Source organism: Polypterus senegalus, chromosome 2, assembly GCF_016835505.1.
Source record: "Polypterus senegalus isolate Bchr_013 chromosome 2, ASM1683550v1, whole genome shotgun sequence".
Taxonomy (NCBI): Eukaryota; Metazoa; Chordata; class Cladistia; order Polypteriformes; family Polypteridae; genus Polypterus; species Polypterus senegalus.
The window spans coordinates 148,772,924-148,796,908 of record NC_053155.1 but is presented as its reverse complement, the minus strand read 5'-3'; the positions used below and the strand labels follow the sequence as shown (position 1 = coordinate 148,796,908).

Here is a 23,985-nt window from a genome sequence, read left to right as displayed (position 1 = left end):
GGTTTTGTTTTTACTACTTACAATGTGCCAAATCTGAATTTGCTTAATCTTACTATAGAAATCTCAGCAATGATTTTATGTCCTAAGCATAACCATTAAGTGTTTATTCTCCAATTTCTTACTCAACAACTGCTATTAACATAATCCTTGATGATAAGAATACAGACATGTCTTGTCACCTTCACTTTAATACTGAAAATTATTTGCACTTGAGTCTATTCATTTTCATTTGTAAAGAAACATATTTAAGTCCATTCCAGGATATGTGTTAATAAACATAACCAATGCTCAGCTATGCTCTTTAATAGTTTTTTTTTTGTCATTTTGACATTTCAATCCTTAGTAACAGGTTGTTTCCCTCATTCTAAACATTCCTTTAAAATGTGAGAAGAGTTAAATAAGCTAGCTATTGTAAACTGTCATTTGTCAAGTGAAACTTGTATAGATGGTGTGAGCTAAATTGAAAACAAAGCCACTTCTTTACTTGGCGTGCATGAAAGGTGGGTGAAATTCCAACATAAAAAGAAATAGGGTAATGTAATTATGAACTAAAGTGAATCCTTTCATTGGTTTGTATAAAAATAGCAATGAAGGCACTTATTGAAAATATTTTGTTGAGAATTTTGTTGCTGCTTCAAGTACAAAGAAGGAACCAGTGCTGGAGATCATGACAGTCTCTTGCATTACACATGCACATTCACACATGCAGGACCAATTAAATCTCCAGATAAATTTGCATTTATTTGGATTGTAAAAGCAACAAATTATGATTTCAGATTTTACAAGAGTCAATAATATTATACAATATGATACACCCACTACACAAATTATTAGGAACACTTCCACACCTGCTTATCCATGCAATTATCTAATCAGCCAGAAAGTGGTGTAATGCGTGAAAACCATGCAGATACAGGTCAGGAGCATCAGTTAATATTCACATCAAACACCAGAATGGAAGAAAAAAAAAGTGATATCAGTGGTTTTGACTGTGGCATGATTGTTGGTGCCAGACAGGTTGGTTTGAGTATTTCTTTAATTGCTGATCTTGTGGGATTTTTACACACAACAGTTTCTAGAGTTTACTTAGAATGGTGCAAATAACAAAAGCATTCAGAGAGCAGCAGTTCACCAGATGAAGTGCCTAAACTGTGTCTTACATCTATACCTTTCTTGTACAGGAAGATTACAACACATGCACAATTGAACAAGTTACATTATTGCAGCCTGCTCATTTTTTACAACAAATGAAAACTTAAAATCGATCCATCCATTTTCTTACGTTACACTGAAATGTGACATTGATCTGAATGTTGAGACAAAAGTCAAACTACTGAGTAACAGGATACTTTAAAAAAAAAAAGAGTACAGAAGAGCAAGCCAGTAAATCACTACAGCCTCAGTTTCATGAAAAAAGCTTTTTTCTTTTTTGTGTATGAAGAAAGTGAGAGAGGGAGAAATACAAAGATTTTTTGATAAGTGTGTACATAAAAATGGGATTCATAACTCTGTTAAGAAAGTTCCTCTTTAAAATGTATTATAATTGGACCTGCAGAGTTATTATAGAGTAATAGAGTACTAAAAATTTCAAGTATAAACAATAAACATGGCTTTTAAATAAATACAAATGACATTTATATTTATATAAAAATAATAACAAAATACAACCAAGTCAGGTGAAACTAAAATAGCAAGTACAATAGTATGTTCCAAAAGTACAATGTGAAAATCACCAATCAGCTCCCACCCTGACTACAACCCAATCTTGTTGTCACTTAGCATCTTTCACACTAATGGTGTCCACAGATAATGTCCTCTAGGGAATCTCATAAAGATCAAGATGCTATACTCCAGTTATTAGGGGCTCTTCGGCACATTGTTGACATATCTCCAGTATCCCACGATGGTCCTTACCAGCCTGGAAAAGAGCAAAGAGAGTAACACCTCATATATGCAAAGAACCAAACACTATCAGCACTCACCTAGCATGCAGAAGTCTTCATCATTTTTGTTCACTTCAGAGTTTGGTAGCTGCATCAGGTTTCACCCCCTCCATCGTGAGCTTCTTCAATTTTCTGTTCCTTAGATCCAATATATGCACTTGTTTCCATAAGCACTCCTCAATACTTGGCCAGAAGCCAGCCATCACTAACAGGTTTCACTGCCTGCAATCCTCCCACTTCCATGTCTTTGATATGTGGGAAGAAAAACCTATTTTAGGAAAGAGTAATAAATTCACAATATAAGCTATTGTCTGTATACTGCTAATCATTACTAAAGCTTTCTTAAATGTTTCTTTAAATCAAATGATACTGGGCTGGTGTTTCCTGTGGGCCCTGTGTTTTCTCTTAAGTAGCTCAAATTTACCTAGCACTCCATTGTCAGCATTTCAGTAATTATATAGGAACTCAGTCATTAATGCACTGTTCTTCACAAACATTATTCTTGCCTTGATGACACTATCCATCCATTGCTCTGTGACTTTGAGCTGTAAGGGCTCAGGGACTTGTCCCTTCCCAAGATTGAAGTCTGTTTAGTTTCATAAATTGGCAAGGCTAGCAGCTGGTTCGTTGCCCTTAAACCACTGCTACTACGATTAGCAACGAGAGATCAATTTGTGAATTAAATTTGAAGGGAAAATTAGTGTTGCATCAGAAAGAATTTTACTGCATGACTGCAAATGTCATGCCATTGACACTGGAAAAGTCCTGTCTGGAAGCATTTTGTTGTGATAATTCCACATGTGTTTGTCTGTGATTTAGTGTTTTAAATAAGATTCTCTACTGAAAACAAACCCGAAGACAAGTGTACTTCCTGTTTTAAGCATACATCTTATTGAGAGGTAAAACATACAGTATGTTGTCCCTGTTCTGGTAGTACAATGTCTGCTTTGCCAGTCTTGGAAACTGCAGTCATTCGAAGCATATAATCCCAGCCTCATCTGCCTGATCAAGATACTGGAAACAAAAATGGAATGTTTTGCTCCATAGTGATCTGATTTTACATAAATTATACAGCTATAGATATGATGCATATAAACATAGAAGTCTGAACAATGATTTAGTGAGCAATATTCCTAATTTTCTTCACTAAAAAACCTTCAAAAATTGTTTTTTTTTACTGAGTTTCATGTTTCAAATTGTGAAATTGCATACAAAATGAAATTCGACTTTTTTGCTCATCACTAGTTATGATGCATCCTACTTACCTGACTTTATTGCCTTCGCCATGGGTCAGACCATTTCATCCATTTGCTTTTACTTTCTACAAAAACATTTTCAAACCCATTGAACCTACTTCAGGTATAAGACAGATAAAAGCCTTGGATAGTACACAAGTCCATCACCTGGACCACTCAAGCACATCCACTCTTGGACACTAGGCCAAATTTTAATTGCTATTTCACTTAACATTTACATCTTTGAGATGTGGGAAGAGGATGTTTCAGAAATAAGGAGAAAGTGCAAACACCATACAAGGTGTGGGGTTCAAAACCAGGGGCCTCATGTATAATGGCGTGCGTAGAACTCACACTATAACATGGTATAAGCACAAAAGCGGGAATGTGTGTACGCACAGAAAAATCCAGATGCAGGAATCTGTGCATACACAAACTTCCATGTTCTTCTGCTACATAAATCCCGATCAGTGTGAAAAGTAATGCACATGCACGCGCCTGCTGTCCCGCCCCAACTCCCCCCAGAATTACGCCTCTTTGAATATGCAAATCAATTTAAATAGCCCTTAAGCTCAGTGTTCTGTGAAAAGATAATGGCAAAAACACAAGGAAAAACTTAACAACTTCACTGAATACCAAGTGGAGGCAAGGAAAAACGTACTATTTGTTGGTTTAAACAGTGGTATAAACAAGAAAAGGAAGCTGATTGAGTGACATAGCGTGTTGCAGAAACTGGAAAGCTCAAGTTCATAAAGTGCCCAAAATAAAAAAGAAGTCGCATATCAAAGTCGCCGTGAAAAGACAAGTTGTAGCCCACTGTCTGAATGTCATATGAAAACTTATTAGGGTAAAAAAAAAGAAAGGCACACAGTGGGGAAAAAGCACGAAATGTCAACTTTAATCTCTAAATTTCCACTTTAATCATGTAGTTTATTTTGTCATTAAAGTAGAACATCATAAACTTAATCTTAAAATTATTTAATTTAGTAGTTTCTCAAATTCCATCGTAACTAAAGTAGGACGTTAAATGCTTTGTTTTGTATTTGATCTCATATGTGCTCTGTGTGTGAATCACTACTTGCTTCTTAAACCGGCTTTCTCTACCTCCGACAGGACACAGAATCCATTGCATTCATGATATTACAGCTCTCTGAATAACTAAAATACTGAGATGTATATGCGATATCATTTTCATGATGACAGGAGTTAAAGCATGTTATTAAGCATGGGAACACAGTGGCACAGTGATTGTGTGCGACCTTCGATAAAATTATTAATTGCAGCAATACTGTCTCTTTCAAACGTACTAACCTCCAATTCCTGTTCTTACTTTTCTTTCTCCAAATATCCAATCACCACACAATCAGCTATGTAATAGACGTTAAGCCATCTGCAAGCTTATAACACCGATTCTTCAAAATTTTTAAGGAACATTGAAATATCTTCGTAGTACATATTAAATTATTCTGTCCTTCATGCCAGTCCCAGTGAAGCATACAGTGCGAGGCAGGAACAATCCGTGAACAGAGCGCCAGATCCTTGCTAGCGTACCCTTTAATTATTAACAATATAAATTATTTAAATAAAGTTAAAGTTTTATCTGTATAATATAATAAACATGTTTTGCTACATTTCATCTTAAAAATGATATCGTCATCATACGTAAATACGTGCTTTATAAGGTGGCTCAGGTTGTGCAATATTATAATTGTATTGCAAGTTTACAGTGAGGTGATAGTACTGTAGCAACCCGTGGTTGAGTATTGAAGTTTTCGGAGCCGAACTCTGCCGTGCACTTCCCCCAAGCTATCGGCTAGCGGAATGCCAGCGTCATGCACACAGCTGTACCCAGCTCATTAAGTAGGCGAACACTCGTGTCCCATACACCGCACGACTCCGAGTGTCTCCGTAATAATTGCATAGATGAAATCTAGCAACACACAGCTCTGTCCTTTTGTATCTCTTTATTAAAGCAGATAGTCAGAAACAAAGCTCAACATATTGCAAGGCCATTGCCAAGGTCATTTCTGAAGACATCTTTCTCATTGATGGTAGCTGTTACACTTCTTATACTTGGGCTACAAATGTCCCAAACCCCCCAAGCAACTGCAACACAATACACATATAGATTCCCAATACAAAAGGAAATCGACTGCCTTGCTTGCCCAGCGCAAACAGTGAACGTTACAGAATTACCCACAATGCACCATGCCGCCAGCGCTGACTGCCGGGTCATTACAGTACTTATAAGTACAAACAGTTCTACAAGTAGCAGTTGATGGACTGATTGACTGCGTTTAGAGCTCTTGGAATGAAACTGTTTCTGAACCGCGAGGTCCGCACAGTAAAGGTTTTGAAGCGTTTGCCGTGTGAGAAGCAGTTCAAATAGGAAGCATGGCTGAGGCATTTGGTGCTTTATGCTGTATACCGATAATTCTCTTTCCAATCAGCTGCTCCGAGTGATGCAGTGAGAGTAATATGGAAAAAGATGATCCACTGTGGCAACCCCTAACGGGAGCAGCTAAAAGAAGAAGAAGAAGGTGCAGTGAGAGTAACAACGCTAAAGCAGCTATGGTATTTAGAATAGTTTGACCATTCTGTGGACCATTATATTGTTACAGGATAATTACAATCAGATGCATTAAACTAATAAACAATATGTTGTTAATTTCAGTGTATTTATAAAGTTGCGTCAGGGATGTGGATCTGAAAAAGAAAGATAAACCACACAGGAACAGTAGCATTGCTTTGATGCTGGTTGCCGCCAGTCTGCAAAACTGAGCGGAGAACTTGTGTATGACAGGGTATGAGGTACTGTGGAAATGTGCATGGCTTTACGCCAAGTTTAGGTTTTATACATCGTGATTTGAATGTGGAAACGTTCGTACGCAACATTTCTGTGCGTACGCACCGTTTATACATGAGGCTCCAGGTCCCTCTATATGTGAGGGTGCCATGCTAAGATAAAATTATCAAGAGTTAAATACCTAAACAACAAAGACAATGATAACACATGTCCATAGGCTGTTATACAATGTGACTTCCTCATTCCTAAAAATTAGAATTAGAAGTCAGAATTGGAGATTAATGATTTCAGTTTTTATAATTAGTCTATTATATTCCTTTACTCACTAACTAACATACTAGACATGTTTTGAAACTTACTGTAAAACTGAAGGTAACCTTATATTTAAAGTGACTTTTATCTTTTACATGTGCATTTCAGCTTGAGTTCCTGGAAGTGAGCCAAATGTCTTTTATTCAAGACCTAGGACCAAAAGGGATGTAAGTAAATGGATATTGTCCCCTTTTTCTGTTCAATTCTTAAGAATGATCTGACTACATTTTCTCTAACACAAAGCAACAGGGAGCTGGCATTGGGTATGAGTTACCACAATAAATTACATAGGGCCAGTTAACCTGAAATGTGCGTTTTAGAATGTAAGAGGAAACTGAAGTACCAGTACTCATGATCACACATTTGATATACAGATAGTAACCAGGGCAAAAGCAGGGCCCGAGTCTATGACAGCAGGCCACTATGTCATCCTTCACAAAATCAGAAAATTATAAATCTAATTTATCAGGTGCATGGCAGGTGTCAGGACACATTTTGGCTTTCAAAAAAAGAAGAAAAGATCAATGTATATAAACATATAGATACCCCCCAAGGCAAACCCCCGTCTTTGTAGCAGTAATCCTAAGTCATTCCCAGGTTAGGTGGAGCATGGTGTCATTATTTTCCCTTGAAGATATTTTTGATGGCTCAGGGTTTCAGAAATGTTCAGTCACTGAGGTCCATATTTCCTATTCCATCATTCTCTTTTTTTTATCCCCAACTCCAGTGTGTTGTTCTGTAGTATTTCTACATCTTCATTGCTTTTCTCTTGCCTTCTTTTAACATTCTTTCTCCATCTGTTTTTTAAGAAGAAACATGTTTTGTCAATATTATTAAATGAACCTCACTGAATTCACTTCTCAAGTTTGGTGAAATCGTACCAGTGCTTGGGAACTTCTTCGAACTCAGTGAAATGTTTCGAAGTCAATGAGGAAGGAGGAACTGAACTAGTTTTGAGTGGATTATAATAGTGCAATGGTCTTTTAAGTATCCCTGAGGTCTAGGGATGAGTCTATGTAATAAACAAAGCACACAGAAAGGGGGGTTGGAGTACCTGTAGACAAACCCATATACAGTAACTGGAATCTCAAAAGGGAAAAACAATATAACAACATGGAAGATATGTCTTTTCAGACAGGAGTCTGGTTCTGACTGCCAAAGATATTCTTCTGGTTATGATGTTTTTCTGCTAGAAGAAGCGGTTTCAGGCGGATGGGCACTGGAAGTGATGTCAGTGGTAGGAAAGCCATTGATCTTCTATTCTGCAGAGAGGGGTAAAGAAAAGGCATTATTACAGAGTGCCAAACCCCGAAGTGATGGAAAATTGCCATTTCCAGAGCCCTTAAAATGACCCCTATGCACACACGTGTGACATCTACCATCTATACTGAGATGATTATTGTGGCCAACCATGTAACTGGAGCTGTGAGGCAATAGTGCTAACCAATACAACACCACACGTTCCTCAGATAAAATTAATACAATTCAATAACAAAACAGTACATTTCTTGCATACAGTGGCAGACAGGAATCATGAATTCACTAAGGTTTGGAGCCCACAAATTCTTAAGCAGGTAGTTGCCTCTATCAAACTAAAAAGTACAATTTTTTTCACTGCCAGTGCTACCAAATGCACAAAATGCTTGTGGATTCTTCAATCCTTCCTGTTTACATCAATTGTACAGGACTCTGGCTAACACTGTTAAAGGTGTAGGCTCATGTGTTGCACAAAGGTCACATGCAAAAAGATATTATTTTTAAGACATGAATACACCAATATGTTTAAAGTTTTGTGTTTAAATGTATTTATAAGTTTTCTGTTAAGTTTTAGCCCAGTACTGTATTAATATTATACACTCGAGGTGCTGTCTCACGGGCTGCTACAGCTCTGAAATTTCACACTGGCTTCACAAATCATCATGGGATACTGGGAAAAAAAGCTGTCCACAACGAAATTTTCAGGAAACATTTGGTAAACAATGCCCCTTGCGCACACAGCGTATTAACAACAAAAAATACTACAGCAAATTTCAGCCTACTCCATTTTATGCAAAGCTCCCACCAAGCCCTTGCCCATTCAGCTGATTAAGTAATGTGATCTTGCTATGTCTATTCCCCTTGACTTAGATCTGATTTTCAAAATACATTACTTTCACATCTAAAAAACTCAAATCATCAGTTCAAATGTGTATGTTCATTGTTTAGCACACCATGTAAATGATTTGCTATGGGTCTTTCTAATGATCTTCTTTATTTTCTTTGTTCTTCTAAACCACCATATACTTTCTTATTTATGTATTGGGAATATCCTAAAGTCTTTTGGCAAGCTGTGTCACAATTTTTTTCTTCAGCCGTTTCCTGTGGCATATCTTTCGCTCCTCATGTTTTCCTTCTCCTGGAAGTTTCTACTTTTTAGTTTCTGGACAGATTTTTCTCTTTGGGCACAACTTTTTCAAACCTAGCCGAAGCTTTCGGTCCTTTTCTGGAATTCTTCTTTCTACCCTCTTGAAATATCTGCTACTAGAATTGTATGCTTAGTCCACTGCTCTTCACCCTGCTGACTCACGACTACACAGCCACCCACAACACCAACCACAACATCAAGTTTGCGGAGAATATAACGGTGCTGGAATTTATAGCTCCTCCTTGAACCGTCACCTTATCATGGTGGAGGGGTTTGCGTGTCCCAATGATCCTAGGAGCTATGTTGTCCGGGGCTTTATGCCTGGTAGAACCACCCAAGGCAAACTGGTCCTAGGTGAGGGATGAGACAAAGAGCGGTTCAACAAACCTCCAATGATGAGCAAAACCTTTGGACGACGTTTTCCCTTGCCGGACGCTGGTCACGGGCCCCCTCTGGAGCCAGGCCTGGAGGTGGGGCTCGTTGGCGAGTGCCTGGTGGCCGGGCCTGCACCCATGGGGCTCGGCGGGCACAGCCCGAAGAGGTAACGTGGATCCTCCTCCCCATGGGCTCACCACCTATGGGAGGGGCCAAGGAGGTTGGGTGGTGGCCGAAGGTGGGGACCTTGGCGGTCTGATCCTCGGCTACAGAAACTGGCTCTTGGGACGTGGAATGTCACCTCTCTGAAGGGGAAGGAGCCTTAGCTAGTGCGCGAGGTCGAGAGGTTCCGGCTAGATATAGTCGGACTCACCTCGACGCACAGCTTGGACTCTGGAACCAATCTTCTTGAGAGGGGCTGGACTCTCTACCACTCTGGAGTTGCCCCCGGTGAGAGGAGCCGAGCAGGTGTGGGCATACTTATTGCCCCCACTGGAGCCTGTGCATTGGGGTTTACCCGGTGGGCGAGAGGGTGGCCTCCCTCCGCCGGGTGGGGAAGGGTCCTGACTGTTGTTTGTGCGTATGCACCAACAGCAGTTTGGAGTATCCACCCTTTTGGAGTCTCTGGAGGGTTGCTAGAGGGCATACCTTCTGGGATTCCCTCGTTTTGCTGGGAGACTTCAATGCTCACGTGGGCAATGACAGTGAGACCTGGAAGGGCGTGATTGGGAGGAATGGCCCCGATCTGAACCCGGCGGTGTTTTGTTATTGGACTTCTGTGCTCGTCATGGATTGTCCATAACGAACACCATGTTCAAGCATAAGGGTGTTCATATGTGCACTTGGCACCAGGACACCCTAGGCCTCAGGTCGATGATCGACTTTGTGGTCGTGTCGTCGGACTTGCGGCCATATGTCTTGGAAACTCGGGTGAAGAGAGGGGCGGAGCTGTCAACTGATCACCACCTGGTGGTGAGTTGGCTTCGATGGTGGGGAAGATGCGGTCAGACCTGGTAGGCCCAAGCGTGTTGTGAGGGTCTGCTGGGAACGGCTGGCAGAGTCCCCTGTCAGAAGTAGCTTCAACTCCCACCTCCGGCAGAACTTCAACCACGTCCCGAGGGAGGTGGGGACATTGAGTCGAATGGGCCATGTTCCGTGCCTCTATTGTTGAGGCGGCTGACGGAGCTGTGGCCGCAAGGTGGTGGTGCCTGTCGTGGCGGCAATCCCGAACCCGTTGGTGGACACCGCGGTGAGGGATGCCGTCAAGCTGAAGAAGGAGTCCTATAGGACTTTTTGTCCTGTGGGTCTCTGGAGGCAGCTGATAGGTACCGCAGGCCAAGCGAACGCGGCTTGGTTGTTGCTGAGGCAAAAACTCGGGCATGGGAGGAGTTTGGAGAGGCCATGGAGAACACTTTCGGACGGCTTCGAGGAGATTCTGGTCCACCGTCCGGCGTCTCAGGAGGGGGAAGCAGTGCAGTGTGAACACCGTATATGGTGGGGATGGTGCGCTGCTGACGTGCGCTACTTCGAAGACCTCCTCAATCCCACTAACATGCCTTCCAATGAGGAAGCAGAGCCTGGGGACTCTGAGGTGGGCTCTCCCATCTCTGGGACTGAAGTCACCGAGGTGGTCAAAAACTCCTTGGTGGCAGGGCCCCGGGGTGGATGAGATCGCCGAGTTCCTTAAGGCTCTGGATGTTGTAGGACTGTCTTGGTTGACACGTCTCTGCAACATCGCATGGACATCGGGACAGTGCCTCTGGATTGGCAGACCGGGGTGGTGGTCCCCTCTTTAAAAGGGGACGGAGGGTGTGTTCCAACTATAGAGGGATCACACTCCTCAGCCTCCCTGGAAAAGTCTATTCGGGGTTCTGGAGAGGAGGGTCCGTCGGATAGTGAACCTCGGATTCAGGAGGAACAGTGTGGTTTTCGTCCTGGTCGGAACAGTGGACCAGCTCTTCACCCTTAGCAGAGTCCTGGAGGGTGCATGGGAGTTTGCCCGACCGGTCTACATGTGTTTTGTGGACTTGGAAAAGGCATTGACCGTGTCCCTCGGGAATCCTGTGGGGTGCTCGGGAGTATGGGGTACCGGACCCCTGATAAGAGCTGTTCGGTCTCTGTACAACCGGTGTCAGAGCTTGGTCCGCATTGCCGCAGTAAGTCGTGCCCGTTTCCAGTGAGAGTTGGACTCCGCCAGGGCTGCCCTTTGTCACCGATTCTGTTCATAACTTTTATGGACAGAATTTCTAGGCGCAGCCAGGGTGTTGAAGGGGTCCGGTTTGGTGGACTCAGGATTGGGTCACTGCTTTTGCAGATGATGTTGTCCTGTTTGCTTCATCAGGCCGTGATCTTCAGCTCTCTGGATCGGTTCGCAGCTGAGTGTGAAGCGGCTGGGATGAGAATCAGCACCTCCAAATCTGAGAGCATGGTCCTCAGCCGGAAAAGGGTGGAGTGCCCTCTCAGGGTTGGGGAGAGATCCTGCCCCAAGTGGAGGAGTTCAAGTATCTCGGGGTCTTGTTCACGAGTGAGGGAAGAATGGAGCGTGAGATCGACAGGCGGATCGGTGCGGCATCCGCAGTGATGCGGCTCTGCATCGGTCTGTCGTGGTGAAAAGGAGCTGAGCCGTAAGGCAAAGCTCTCAATTTACCAGTCGATCTACGCTCCTACCCTCACCTATGGTCATGAGCTATGGGTAGTGACCGAAAGAACGAGATCGCGAATACAAGCGGCTGAAATGAGTTTCCTCCGCAGGGTGTCTGGGCTTTCCCTTAAAGATAGGGTGAGAAGCTCAGTCATCCGGGAGGGGCTCAGAGTAGAGCCGCTGCTCCTCCGCATCGAGAGGAGTCAGATGAGGTGGCTCGGGCATCTGATCAGGATGCCTCCTGGACGCCTCCCTGGTGAGGTGTTCCGGGCACGTCCAACCGGGAGGAGGCCCCGGGGAAGACCCAGGACACGCTGGAGGGACTATGTCTCCCGGCTGGCCTGGGAACGCCTTTGGGATTCTCCCGAAGAGCTGGAAGAAGTGGCCGGGGAGAGGGAAGTCTGGGCCTCTCTGCTTAAGCTGCTACCCCCGCGACCCGACCTCGGATAAGCGGAAGAGGATGGATGGATGGAATTGATAAGCAGGGATGATGAAACAGCATACAGAGATGAGGTGGAATGGATGTCTGCATGGTGTGAAGATAACAATCTATCTCTCAATGCTGAAAAGACAAAAGAGATAATTGTGTACTTCAGAAAATCACATCCTGCCCACATCCCATTCCACATCAACGGTTTAGATATGGAGACTGTTAGGTGTACCAAGTTCCTCGGTATGCACATAACTTAGGAACTTACGAGGACGCATACCACCTCATCACTAATCAAGAAAGCCCAGCAGAGGCTACACTTCCTGAGGCGGCTGAAGCGAGCACATCTTCCCCCTTCCATCCTCACTATGTTCTACAGAGGCACAATTGAGAGTGTTCTGACCAGCTGCATCACTGTCTGGTAGGGCAACTGCAACATATCCGACCGCAAGTGCCTGCAAAGGATAATAAAGACAGCAGAGAATATTATTGGGGTGCCTCTCCCTTCACTACAGGACATATATTACAAATGCAGTGTCCACAAGGCCTGTAGCATTGTGCAGGACCCCTTACAGGTCCCTTACAGATCCCTCTGAGGCTAGGTATCTGTACTGGCAATCGTAAGGTTGCCGGTTCGAATCTCGTAAATGTCAATAGGGACTCTGCTCTGTTGGGCCCTTGATCAAGGCCCTTAACCTGCAATTGCTGAGCGCTTTGAGTAGTGAGAAAAGCGCTATATAAATGCAAAGAATTTAATTTTAATTTTACACCCCTCACATGGACTTTTCACACTTCTGCCAACAAAGAGAAGATACTGCAACATCAAAGCCAGATCTGCCAGGCTGCAGGATAGTTTTTACCCCCAAGCTGTCGGACTCCTTAACAACATGCTGCCCCCTGGGATCTTCCACACTGCCTCAACCACCTCTAAAAACACTTTCCTGAAAAGACTAGTGTGCATGTAGGAAAGAACTGAAAATCTCATACTGACCTTTAAATATTTGACACTCTTGATATCATTCTGCTGTGAAACATTCTGACCTGTCTTAAACTACTATTATCATCCACTGATAATTTCTGTATTATCTATATCTATTATTTATTTATTATATTACATATCTATTGACTATATTTATGTATCTAGATTGCAAACACCATGCATTGCATCAATGTTCATATTGCTTACTACACGTCACTATTGCTGCTACTTCTTTGTCTTGTCTTTGCACAATGTCTTGTCTTGTTTGTGTTTTAATTTTAAATTTTAATTCTATTTTTTATTTATTATTTGCACTTCATGTTGTTATACTGTGGACTTTGAACTTCGTCTATCTGTATACTTGTATATGGTTGATATGCCAATAAAGTTGACTTTGAAACCAGCTCCAATATTTCTGATCAGCAATCCAGAGTACAGATTGATTGGATAGGAGCTGAGTTACCTGATTTCATTATTTCTTTATTTTTGCCTCTTTTCCTTCTTTCCTCTGAGATTAACTTCTACTACACGAGGCTCTTAGGGGTTGTCATGGGGTGGTTGTTTTTATATGTAGTAATGTTTTCATGGTTGTGTTTGATTTGAATAATTATTCAATATAAATTTTATAACAAAATAATAAAGATCAAAATGGTTGATAATGGTGATAAAATGCAGATACTTAGAAATTGCAAGCCCCTTAAATAAGTGGGTAAAACCATGTCACGAATGACACATGCCCTAATGACAGCAATCAATTCTAAAATAATGATATGACCACCCTGTGATTAAATAATGGTAAGCTAAGCAAAATATGAAAAAATACTAAATATTTGATTCACAGCATGTGACCACTGAACTCAATGTTAGAAAACTGTTCCTTGCATAGGAAGATTTGCGAAATTTGAGAATGTCAGTCAGCCAACAAAGACAAAAGGAGAATGAGCAAACTTCACACAGGCAGTGACCCAACCAAGATTTGAACCAAGCTTCGGAAGCTAGGGGTCAGCGACACTCACCACTGTGCCACTGAAAATGTTTCTTTTAGCAAAATTCCTCTTGTTTATTTATGGTTTTAAAATGGGTATAATAATAAAAAGCTATATTTAAATATACAAAAATGTTTATACTCTCATAACATCATAATTGTATGGCAAAATTCAAAAAAATTAAATGAATTGTCCAAAAACAATCAAATATAAAATCCTAATTCTATTCTTTTTTTCACCAGAGAAGGCCCAATACTGAAGAAATCTGGGGGGAATAAAATTCCTGTCTGCTATTGCTGTGGTTCCAATAGCATCTGCTATAGATGGTCAAAAAGGTGTGAAAAGGAATTAATCAGTTGAAGATATTTGTAAAAGATGTAATTTTTTAAACAATTATGAATTATTAAAACACATAAACAATTAAAAAATATACAGCATTATTCCATAAAAGCACTTGCTAATGTATAGCCTGTTCTGGCTAAGGTGGAAAGTGTCAAGTCAGATGATTATGTCTCATCAATCTAATTGTTTACCTGAGCTTTTTAGTTTTAATCTTTTGTATTCAGAAAAAGTACTCTAGTATGTTATTTGCATTAAGAAGAAATTCAGAATTGCGTTTGTTTTTTATATTTTTAAACACTTAACTTTCTTTTACCATTTTTATTTACAATAATATAACACAATTTATATTCTGCATAGCACTCTTCACTGAGAACAGATACATAGTTGGTCTGGTGCCACCAAGATTCACACTGTCGATAGGACAGTGATTTATTTATTTTTTCGATGGGAATTCCAGAAACGAACCCAGCCTTGGCCCGACCTGCACACACTCACAGGCAGAGACATGAAATCAACAAATGAATAACTAATATATTAAATGGAAAGTTCAATACAAACAACAACAATCAGACAAACCTCCCCTTCACCTAAGACGATACAATTTTAACACGACAATGTCCTTATACAGTCCAATGCAGTAAAAGCAGATGAAATTGTTTGGTGTGAAGATGACAATCCTGGGAACAGCTTCTGTAATAAAGGAATGAAACAGTCCTACCAGTAGTCCTGAGCAGCAAGGGGTGAGATTTACAGGAGCACTCCTTTTGAAGACACACAACATATAATCCACCACTATGCTCAGGACAGGCATGCACAAGACAGTCCATTCATTCTAACGGAAGACGATCCAGGGTACAGTTCACTTTTCAGTAGACACAGTTACACAAAAACACAGATCCCCTGTTGCTCTGCCGGGCCCCCTTTTCAACTTTCCCGATGGCCTTTCTCATTCCCAGTATCCCCTATTCCCGCTTCAGTCATCCAGTGATGGTGATCCCCTTTAGGGCTGCTGAAAAATGGAGTTCTTACCACGGGAGCACTGCTGCACAGTGCTGTGAACAATTCTCATGTAAAATAAAAGTATATATTATACTTATTACTAAAGACAGAACTGATTTACATATAAATGCAAATTTGTTAAAACACAGAGAGAACAAGCTGACTAAAAATAAATGGAAACCAAACAATATCTGTTCATGAATTAATTGATGAACTATGGCCAGACGACAATGGTGGAGATTAAAATTGTACAAGAGCAAGTCAAAGACAAATCCTGGAGACCTTGGCCAACTAATCACCTACCTCCTCCTGGTATTTCTATAGTGCAGTCTGTGGTGGCCATCTGATCTGATGAGAGAATATTTTCATCCAAATATTCCAACGCTCCTTTATCTGAGATGTTTACAACTTGGCAGTAGAGCAGTGACATCAAGTGCTACATCCAAATACTGAGAAAACAAACAGAATAGAGGAGTGTTAGTAATGGTTTAAAAATATTGCGATACTTGTATTTCTCTACAAATGGCTAACAGAGTTTCAATTCATCTTATTTCTTTGGGGTTTACGCCTTAAATTGTTTCCATATATACTGACATATACTGACAATGAGTTATCAATAGTGCCAGGCAGAGCTGCAAACAGCAATAAATATTAAAGCAGAGCTGCTACTTCAATGTTATATTCATCAGTGTGCTTACTATTAAAAGGCTTGCAAATGTTAGACAATGGGTTTATATGCAGGTATGAGCTGTATTAAATTATGGTTTGATCGACCTAAAGGTGGCAAGCCAAAGAGTTATATGCCTCTTTAACATTGATATATAACAAATCCAGGATCCTGTTTTCTCTTGTTGTATATAGTCCACAAACTGATAAAATTGGTGAGGGTGGAGGAAAGTGAAACATGGTTAAAGTCCCCAGAAACTGTGATGAAAGCACTGGGATGGTCAGTAGTGTTTGCTTTTTACAGAATATACTGTGCAGGTTGTGATTATTGCATCTGGTTTTGGGGTTGTTAGTTGCCAGCACAATAGAATGCGAAAACTCTTTCAGCAAATAATAAGAGGAAAACCAACAGAAGATTTGAAAATAAAGTGTCATAACTAGGAAGTCAATAACACCAGCATCAAATCGGAATAAAAACAATGAGTCAAAAGTCAAAGTAACAAATGCAATGATTTATACAAACTATGCTGTGACATCAGGTGTCAATGAACTATATGACTGGTAATTACTTGCCTAAGCCTTAAACAAAATAGATGACAACCTTGAAAAATGTCACTAAAGCGAGGATCTGTACTGATTTAAAATGGGATTCAAAAATAATAATAAAATTGTCAAAAATAATTAGAATGAAAGTGTCCCTATAAATAATGACACAGTCAATAGCCCATACCAGAACAGACATACTGGTTTATTTCCAATTTTATGTTGAATAATATTTTATAGTTTGTATCGTATTAATTCAATTAATCACTATATTGTTACTGGATAATAAGAATCCCACTCGATTTAATGAAGCAATTTAATTAATGTCTTATAACAAAATAGTTTTATATTATTTTATTTATTGATTATAAATATTTTATTTATTGATTTTACATCATGTTTTATTGTCTATGGGGTTCAAATTCAAAATGAGCTGCAGTTCAGTACACTTACACTTTGATGATTTCAGACTCTTTCATCCCTCCACCCATTCATTAGTTGCACTTGTTTCTGACATTAGGGTCTTGATGCTGAATCCGGTGGCACTGGATGCAAGGCAGACATTAGTGCCTATTGGGGTGCCAGTCCTTCACAGGGCATATTCATGCTTTCATATTGGGTGTGTTTAAAACTGCCAATTACCTTAGTACGTTTCTCCACATTTGCAATGAAAAATTTCAGACAGAACAGATATCAGAAATGGTGTTTTTGATTTTGTTTTTAAAATGCAATGTAAAATTAAAGCAATTAATTAATATTTTAATGTAGTGATATTTCTTTAAAAGTTATGCACCAAAGTTCTTTTGCCTACTTTCATTTCATATTGTGTAACTCTAAATAAGTTTTGGGAGACCTGTTGCAGGTGAAATTTGCAGTTTGATTTATCGTGTCCTGAAAACATCATTATTGATTGAAGCAGAAAATCATTCAAAACACACTTTAAGACTTAATTGAATGCATTAAGTGTGATTTATTTATGACTAAACTTTCACTTCCAAAGCTTTGATCATATCTTTATGTATTATTTCCTTAATTTTCAGATGGCTGATTGTCAAAGACTCCTTTATTGCTTACGTGAGACCTGAGAATGGTCAGGTTGGTGCTGTAATTCTCTATGACAAGGGATTTTTCATTAAAATTGGAACTAAAGAAACAAATATTAAGCATGGAGTGACTATTGAGAATCTTTCAAGGTAAATTTTAATATTTCCAAATCACTTTACCTGTAAGAATGCTTTAGATATTGACAATGGATATGGTGGTTACTATTAAATGGAAAATGTAATGAAAATGCTATTAATTTTTAAATTTATTTTACTGTTAACTTAAGCTACTATTTAGTAAAAATGGTTAGTCCTTAGACAGTTACTTTGGAGGGGTTGAGACTCTGCTCCTCAAAATGTAGATTCACAAAACATTCTCTTAATGCAAAAGTCAATATGGTAAAACAGTTTAGAAAAGACTTTATTGAAACTAGCAATAATTTAGGCCATTTTGAAGAAAATCTCAAAACAGCACGGTATATTTTAAGGAAATACATGATTACAAATGAAGATGTTGAAAACTGTAATAGAATGACGTGGAAGCCTAGTATTTAGCTGACAAGGTATACTAGCAAGAAAAAGGCAGCACCATCTATTTGGGTCCCAGCTATTTTTAATAACAATTTTCGTGTTGTGACCTCTCCCTGTCTAGATTTTCAATTGCAGGCATATTTTAATAAGGTGGCTTTCCTCCAAACAACAATATAAGACAGGACACCTGGTCTCAGCTGTAACAAAATTTCATCCAAACCCCACTCTCCACATGCAGTATTAGTGTTAGCCACTGGGCATCTGAGTGTGTGGGAAGTGTGAGGCATAATCCAGTAAATTTATGAGCAAACAAATAACACAGATATTGTGAAGTTGTGCAATTATTATTAAATCGATAATAATTAGTAGTGAATGAAATAACAAGTCCAGTACACTCTAAAATTATTGTCACTGATTGCTTCATTAATATCTGCACTGCTGAGGTTGAAGTGTCTATTAGAATCATTGAACATCAGTTTTTAAAAGGATTAGATGTTCTGGCAAATTCTTACTGAAATCAAAGTATCTAGGATTGATAATTTTTCAATGAACTGTATTACACAAAACATTTAGGCTATACTCCAGGACAGTCGCTACAGAACAGCCAGCCTCTTGTTATTATTGACACTGAGATGAGAATGTCGTGCAGTTCACAGTATTTTAGTCGCTTCAGGTTGTGCTGTACAGTGTTTGCATGTTTATGGACCAAAGAAAATTGTTAACACTTTAGAACAGGGGCTACCTAAATGTATCTATTGGTCATTTACTGCTGTATAAAAATTCCAGTAACACTTTAGTTTACATTATTAGCAGATATTAAGAGTTTTAACATGATATAAAACAATAAAAAAATACATTAACATACTGAAATCATAGAGTCTTATTTGTAATGATAATCTATTATTGTTATACCATAGTTAGTGAAAGATTTATATATCATTAATAACAGCGTTATTATTTTTCTGACATCACTGTAAAGAGGTGCAGACAAAGGGACAGAGCAGAATCAGGGAATGAATTGTTACTGAGAAGGCAAAGCAAATGTCACAACAGGGAGATCAATGCCGTCATAAAGTTTTTTTTTTTAATTGCCAAAAGTCAAAATGGAATAAAGATGAGGTCAAAATGCCAAAGAAAATACAATAAATCTTAGTATACAGAAAATATCCATAATTTCGGATACAGAATCTACTGTGACAGAGATTTATATATCGGTCACACTGATGAAGCAATCTGATGCAACTTCTGAGTCCCGCTGCTAGCATCATCTTTGTCATGCTGAATGAAAATGGTGGCATTTGTTAAAGAAAATGGAATCAAAGGAGATAAAGAAGATACTAAAATGGTAAAATTTATCAACAATAATAAAACTAGTTCTATTAGAAAACTAAGGTGATTTCCTAAATCTTAAATCCTAAACTAAAGGTAAAAAAAAAATTAAAAAATAAATAAAAACGCATATAGGATAATGAATTTCATTTAGAAATATTTTTAAAGATCAAGAATCATAATGTCATGGATAAGTAAACTAAAGTTTTTAACAAAGTTGCTACAACTTGCAAAGCATGGGTTGCATTTTACAATAGGGGCTATCTTTAGTGCACATTTTAATCACTTTTTGCTATGTATCAAGACCTGATTATTATTATTATTATTTTTACTAATAACTTTAATTTATACATGACGCTTTCCATGTTCCTAGATCTTAATAAAGTGTTTGTGTTACATAGCAATATATGACCGATAGAGAAAACATAGCAAGTCCTTAAAACCCGACTTTTGAAGTGTTACTGTAAAATCAACAAAAATGACTGAAAGTTAAAGGTAATAAAATATGTATAATAGCAATCGTAGTATTACATATTGAAAGAATTATTAAATAGTTCGTCAATCCCAATCTACAACATATTTGTTTTTGTGTCAAATATTAAAAAGATAGGTATGTTTGCTGCTGCATGATTTCACTACAAAGCATCAGGGCATTCATTAATTTATTGAGAAGTATATGAACACAAATTCAGTTTCAGATGAAAAATGCACTAAACCAGTGGTTTTCAAGTTACGTCTTGGGGACCGACACGGATGCAGATTGTTATTCTAACTAATTTCACAATCACTGCATCATTCCACAGGTTATTAACCTGTTTTAAAATGAAGAGCTCAAATGTTTTTAAATAGATACCAATGTAAAGACATATAGTAGCTACAGTACAGCTACTTTAATTTTTGTTGCTTTATACTTATTGTAGAAATTATTAATTTACCACACATACTATAGTAAAAACAGTAAAATAATAGGTAAAAAAAACATACATTTCTACTGTCAACATTAAAATGAAAAACACATCAGTGATGATGGCCCTCTCCAAACCAACCCCTCACCGTGAATGTAGAGAAGAGATCAATTAAACTTTTCAGAGTACAGTTCATCTCTTGATAAAATAATTACCACTCTGCTTTCCCTCTCAATTAAATGATTTAATTTCTTACAGTGATCCTCTGATCTTTTAAATGTATGTACAAGTTCACAGCTGGATATGTATCTCCAGGAAGACTCTGATGAGACTCGGCCATAATAATAGTGCGTAGTTCATAGATTTCTGGGTCACATCATATGGACATACACAAAGTGAGTTCATTTTTGCACAGCTCTCTGGGCATATACAGTTCAAGTAGTGCATACATTGGATTAGGCAGACCAATGTGGAAGATGACATCTTTTGATGGCCTGATGCTATGTGCTTTCTAAATGTGTGCCATCCAGGTCATACTATTAAAACATTACAGCCATTATACGTGTAACAATGCGTTCACAAACCTACATAAGTGTGCATTAACTTAGCACTGGAAGTGCTGTTTCTCATGCTAATGGGCATTGAGTTTTTACATTTGTAATTGTTTCATTGCTGTGAGTGTAATGCTCCTCTCCTTCCTTTACTTTTCCTAAATACTTGCACTGGTAATGTTCATGTTGTAACTAAGATTCTACTCAGAAAAAGGGATTGATAGTATTTTACTTTCCCCACATTACCTTTGTACCCAGGTGTGAAGCGCTAGTTCTCTCTTCTTGTACACAATTGACCACATTTGTTATAACTGTTTACTCTGAAAAGTCTTCTCCTGCTGCCATTACCGATATTATAGAAAGTTTCTGCCCATATGTAAGATGATAGTTGTCTCCTCTACATCTATTATTAATGAAAAAATGTCCTACTTATAAGTAGTGCGATGAAGACACTCATAGACAAATTTGAAGAATGTTTGGGGCTTCAGGTATGCAATGTAAACTCGCCTCAAATAGGATCATAATGTTTTTTATACAACTTTAAGTAAACAAGTGCAAAGAAGACAGAATGCCAAAGAGGCTTTGGGGATGTTGCAGAACATGTGCATTTCTGACTCTGCAATGCCTCAGAGACTGATTTTTGACTAGAGAGTGAGATATCAGTCTAGTGATCTGCCAATATGTAGTCAGTTTGTATATATACTATGTAACATACAGCATAAAGAATTTAAATTATCAAAAAAAAATTCTCATTAAAACATTTTTTTCCAATGAATAAGCAGAGCTTATATGCAGAGCTTATATGCAGAGCTTCAAGTACCTAGGGGTTCACAATATCAACAAACTGGACTTGTCAGACAACACAGTGGCACTGTACAAGAAGAACCAGAGCAGACTGCACTTGCTAAGAAGACTCAAGTCTTTTAATGTCTGCAGCAAGTTGCTGGAAATGTTCTACGAGTAAATAGTAGCCAGTGTGGTGTTCTAAGCTGTGATCTCCTGGGGAAGAATCCTGAACTCTAAAGAAGCACAACATCTGAACAAACTTATCAGGAAACCCTGCTCCATAACAGGGCAAACCCTGGACACAGTGAAAGATGTTATGGAAAAGAGGACGATGGTAAAATTTGATGCCATTTTGAAAAATCCCCTCCATCCCCTCCAGAAGGCGCTCACTTGGAGCAATTTTAGCCACAGGCTTATTCCACAAAGGAATGCTAAGAAGCACCTGTGGTGGTCTTTTCTGCTTTTCATGATTCTGCTGCTGCATGCTTTTGAGTTTATCTAATCTAATCTAATATTTATCTTATCCATCAAAAAGTTTTTTCCCTAACACATCTTTTCTACAATCAATTTTTTCTCAACCATGTAACTTAAGAGGGTCTGCACTTCTTTTCTCATTTAGAAATGTGTCTTATAAATAAATTAGTGACAACACACTTTAACAAAAGATTTGCAAAAATGATATCAATTGATGTCCAATTGTTAGATTTTGGATGTGAAATGTAGCTGTAGCTCTATGCTTTAAATTTCTTAAACATAATATTTGTTAAATAAGTACCAAGTACAGAGTGAAACACTCAGTTGAACTCTCAAGCTAAAATTATTGACTGCATCAGACCATGATAAATAGAAGGACACTGTAGTGCTTTACCAGTAAATTATGGTATCTAACAAATGATTGAATCATTATGGTCTGCAGTTAAAGTAGCCATGAGTTTTTTTCTAGCATAATGTAAATATTGTGTATTCACTGTATTCATAGCATGTCACTGAGCCACACTTAATAGTCCTTGTTTCCTCCTCCATTTATTTCTATATAAGTCATAGTAAGTTGCTTACATTCTTGTATTTTTCCAGTTACAAAGATCATGTAACTTACCTAGTACAAACTGAAGCAGCCAGAGAGGTGAACTGTTGTGACTGAGGTTCATGAAAGCTGCTGCCGCCACTTCTTTAGGCAGCCTCAGGCATGAATCGATGCCACATATGCAACACTGCAGATGTTTCACTATTTTGATTTCACGAGCAACCACTCTACCCAAAGTGCACTCAGCAGTCATTTTATTTTCAGACAAATTCAACCTGGAAAACAGTAACATTATTCTATTCTAACAGCAAACTATCCTGGAGTCCTTTTTAAAAGGTACTGTCGGACTTTATAGCATATTACAGTATTTGGCCAAACATTGGTTATTTGTTATTTAAAATATGGTAATGTTAAATAGATCTTGAACATATTAAGTGATCACAGCTATTAAACACATATATACAAATACCATGCAATGCTAATAACACAAATGCAATAACTATTTACTTCATTACAGATAATAGTCTCTTTCAATGCCTTTTTGAAATATGGAAATTATAAAATCGATTGACGACACACAGACATTGATAAATGATTCTTAACTATAGCTTTTAATAACTGTAAAATCATGTCAGTTTCTCATTAGGTTCTCGCAGTAACAGACAAAATACCTTTTTTTAAGAACTTCCTTTTTCCTTCTAAAATCCCACCCACTAACATTCTACTGGAAATTACCAAAAACAGGAATGTCAATCAAGATCAATATAAATTTAATTTGTTACTGAACATACAAATACACAACAGAAATGAATACTGACTCTAATAAATGTAGACACAAAGAAAACAACAAGATCACAAAGTTAAGGAACCTAGAGGTAAGGAAAAATACAGCTCCCCAAAATTCTGGTCAGTGTCAAATGTCAGTTAGCCATTCAAAGTATCTTTCACTGTTGATCTTATTTGGCAGTTGCAATCAGAATTGAAATTACTCTAATGTAGAAATTTTTCTTCTGGCACTAGCCTTGAAGTTATTTACTGTCTATTGCTCACTCCAACCATTACTATTTCTGGTCTCTCTCTCTGTCTCTCTCTATATCTGACACTTCAAAGTAGTATTTATCATCATTTCATGGAATCAGCCATCAGCTCTGGCTG

The 23,985-nt window shown here is 38.7% G+C and overlaps 1 protein-coding gene across 3 annotated transcripts in view; it reads left to right on the top strand.

Moving 5' to 3' along the window:
* si:ch211-168k14.2 (phospholipase D1) overlaps positions 1-23,985 on the top strand; it is a 213,282-nt gene that overhangs the window by 81,385 nt on the left and 107,912 nt on the right. For all 3 annotated transcript variants that reach the window (XM_039744794.1, XM_039744793.1, XM_039744795.1), the window contains 3 exons: positions 6,405-6,463; positions 14,354-14,446; positions 17,702-17,854. In XM_039744794.1, the coding sequence (XP_039600728.1) occupies positions 6,405-6,463; positions 14,354-14,446; positions 17,702-17,854 (305 nt within the window). The remainder of the gene's footprint in view (positions 1-6,404; positions 6,464-14,353; positions 14,447-17,701; positions 17,855-23,985) is intronic.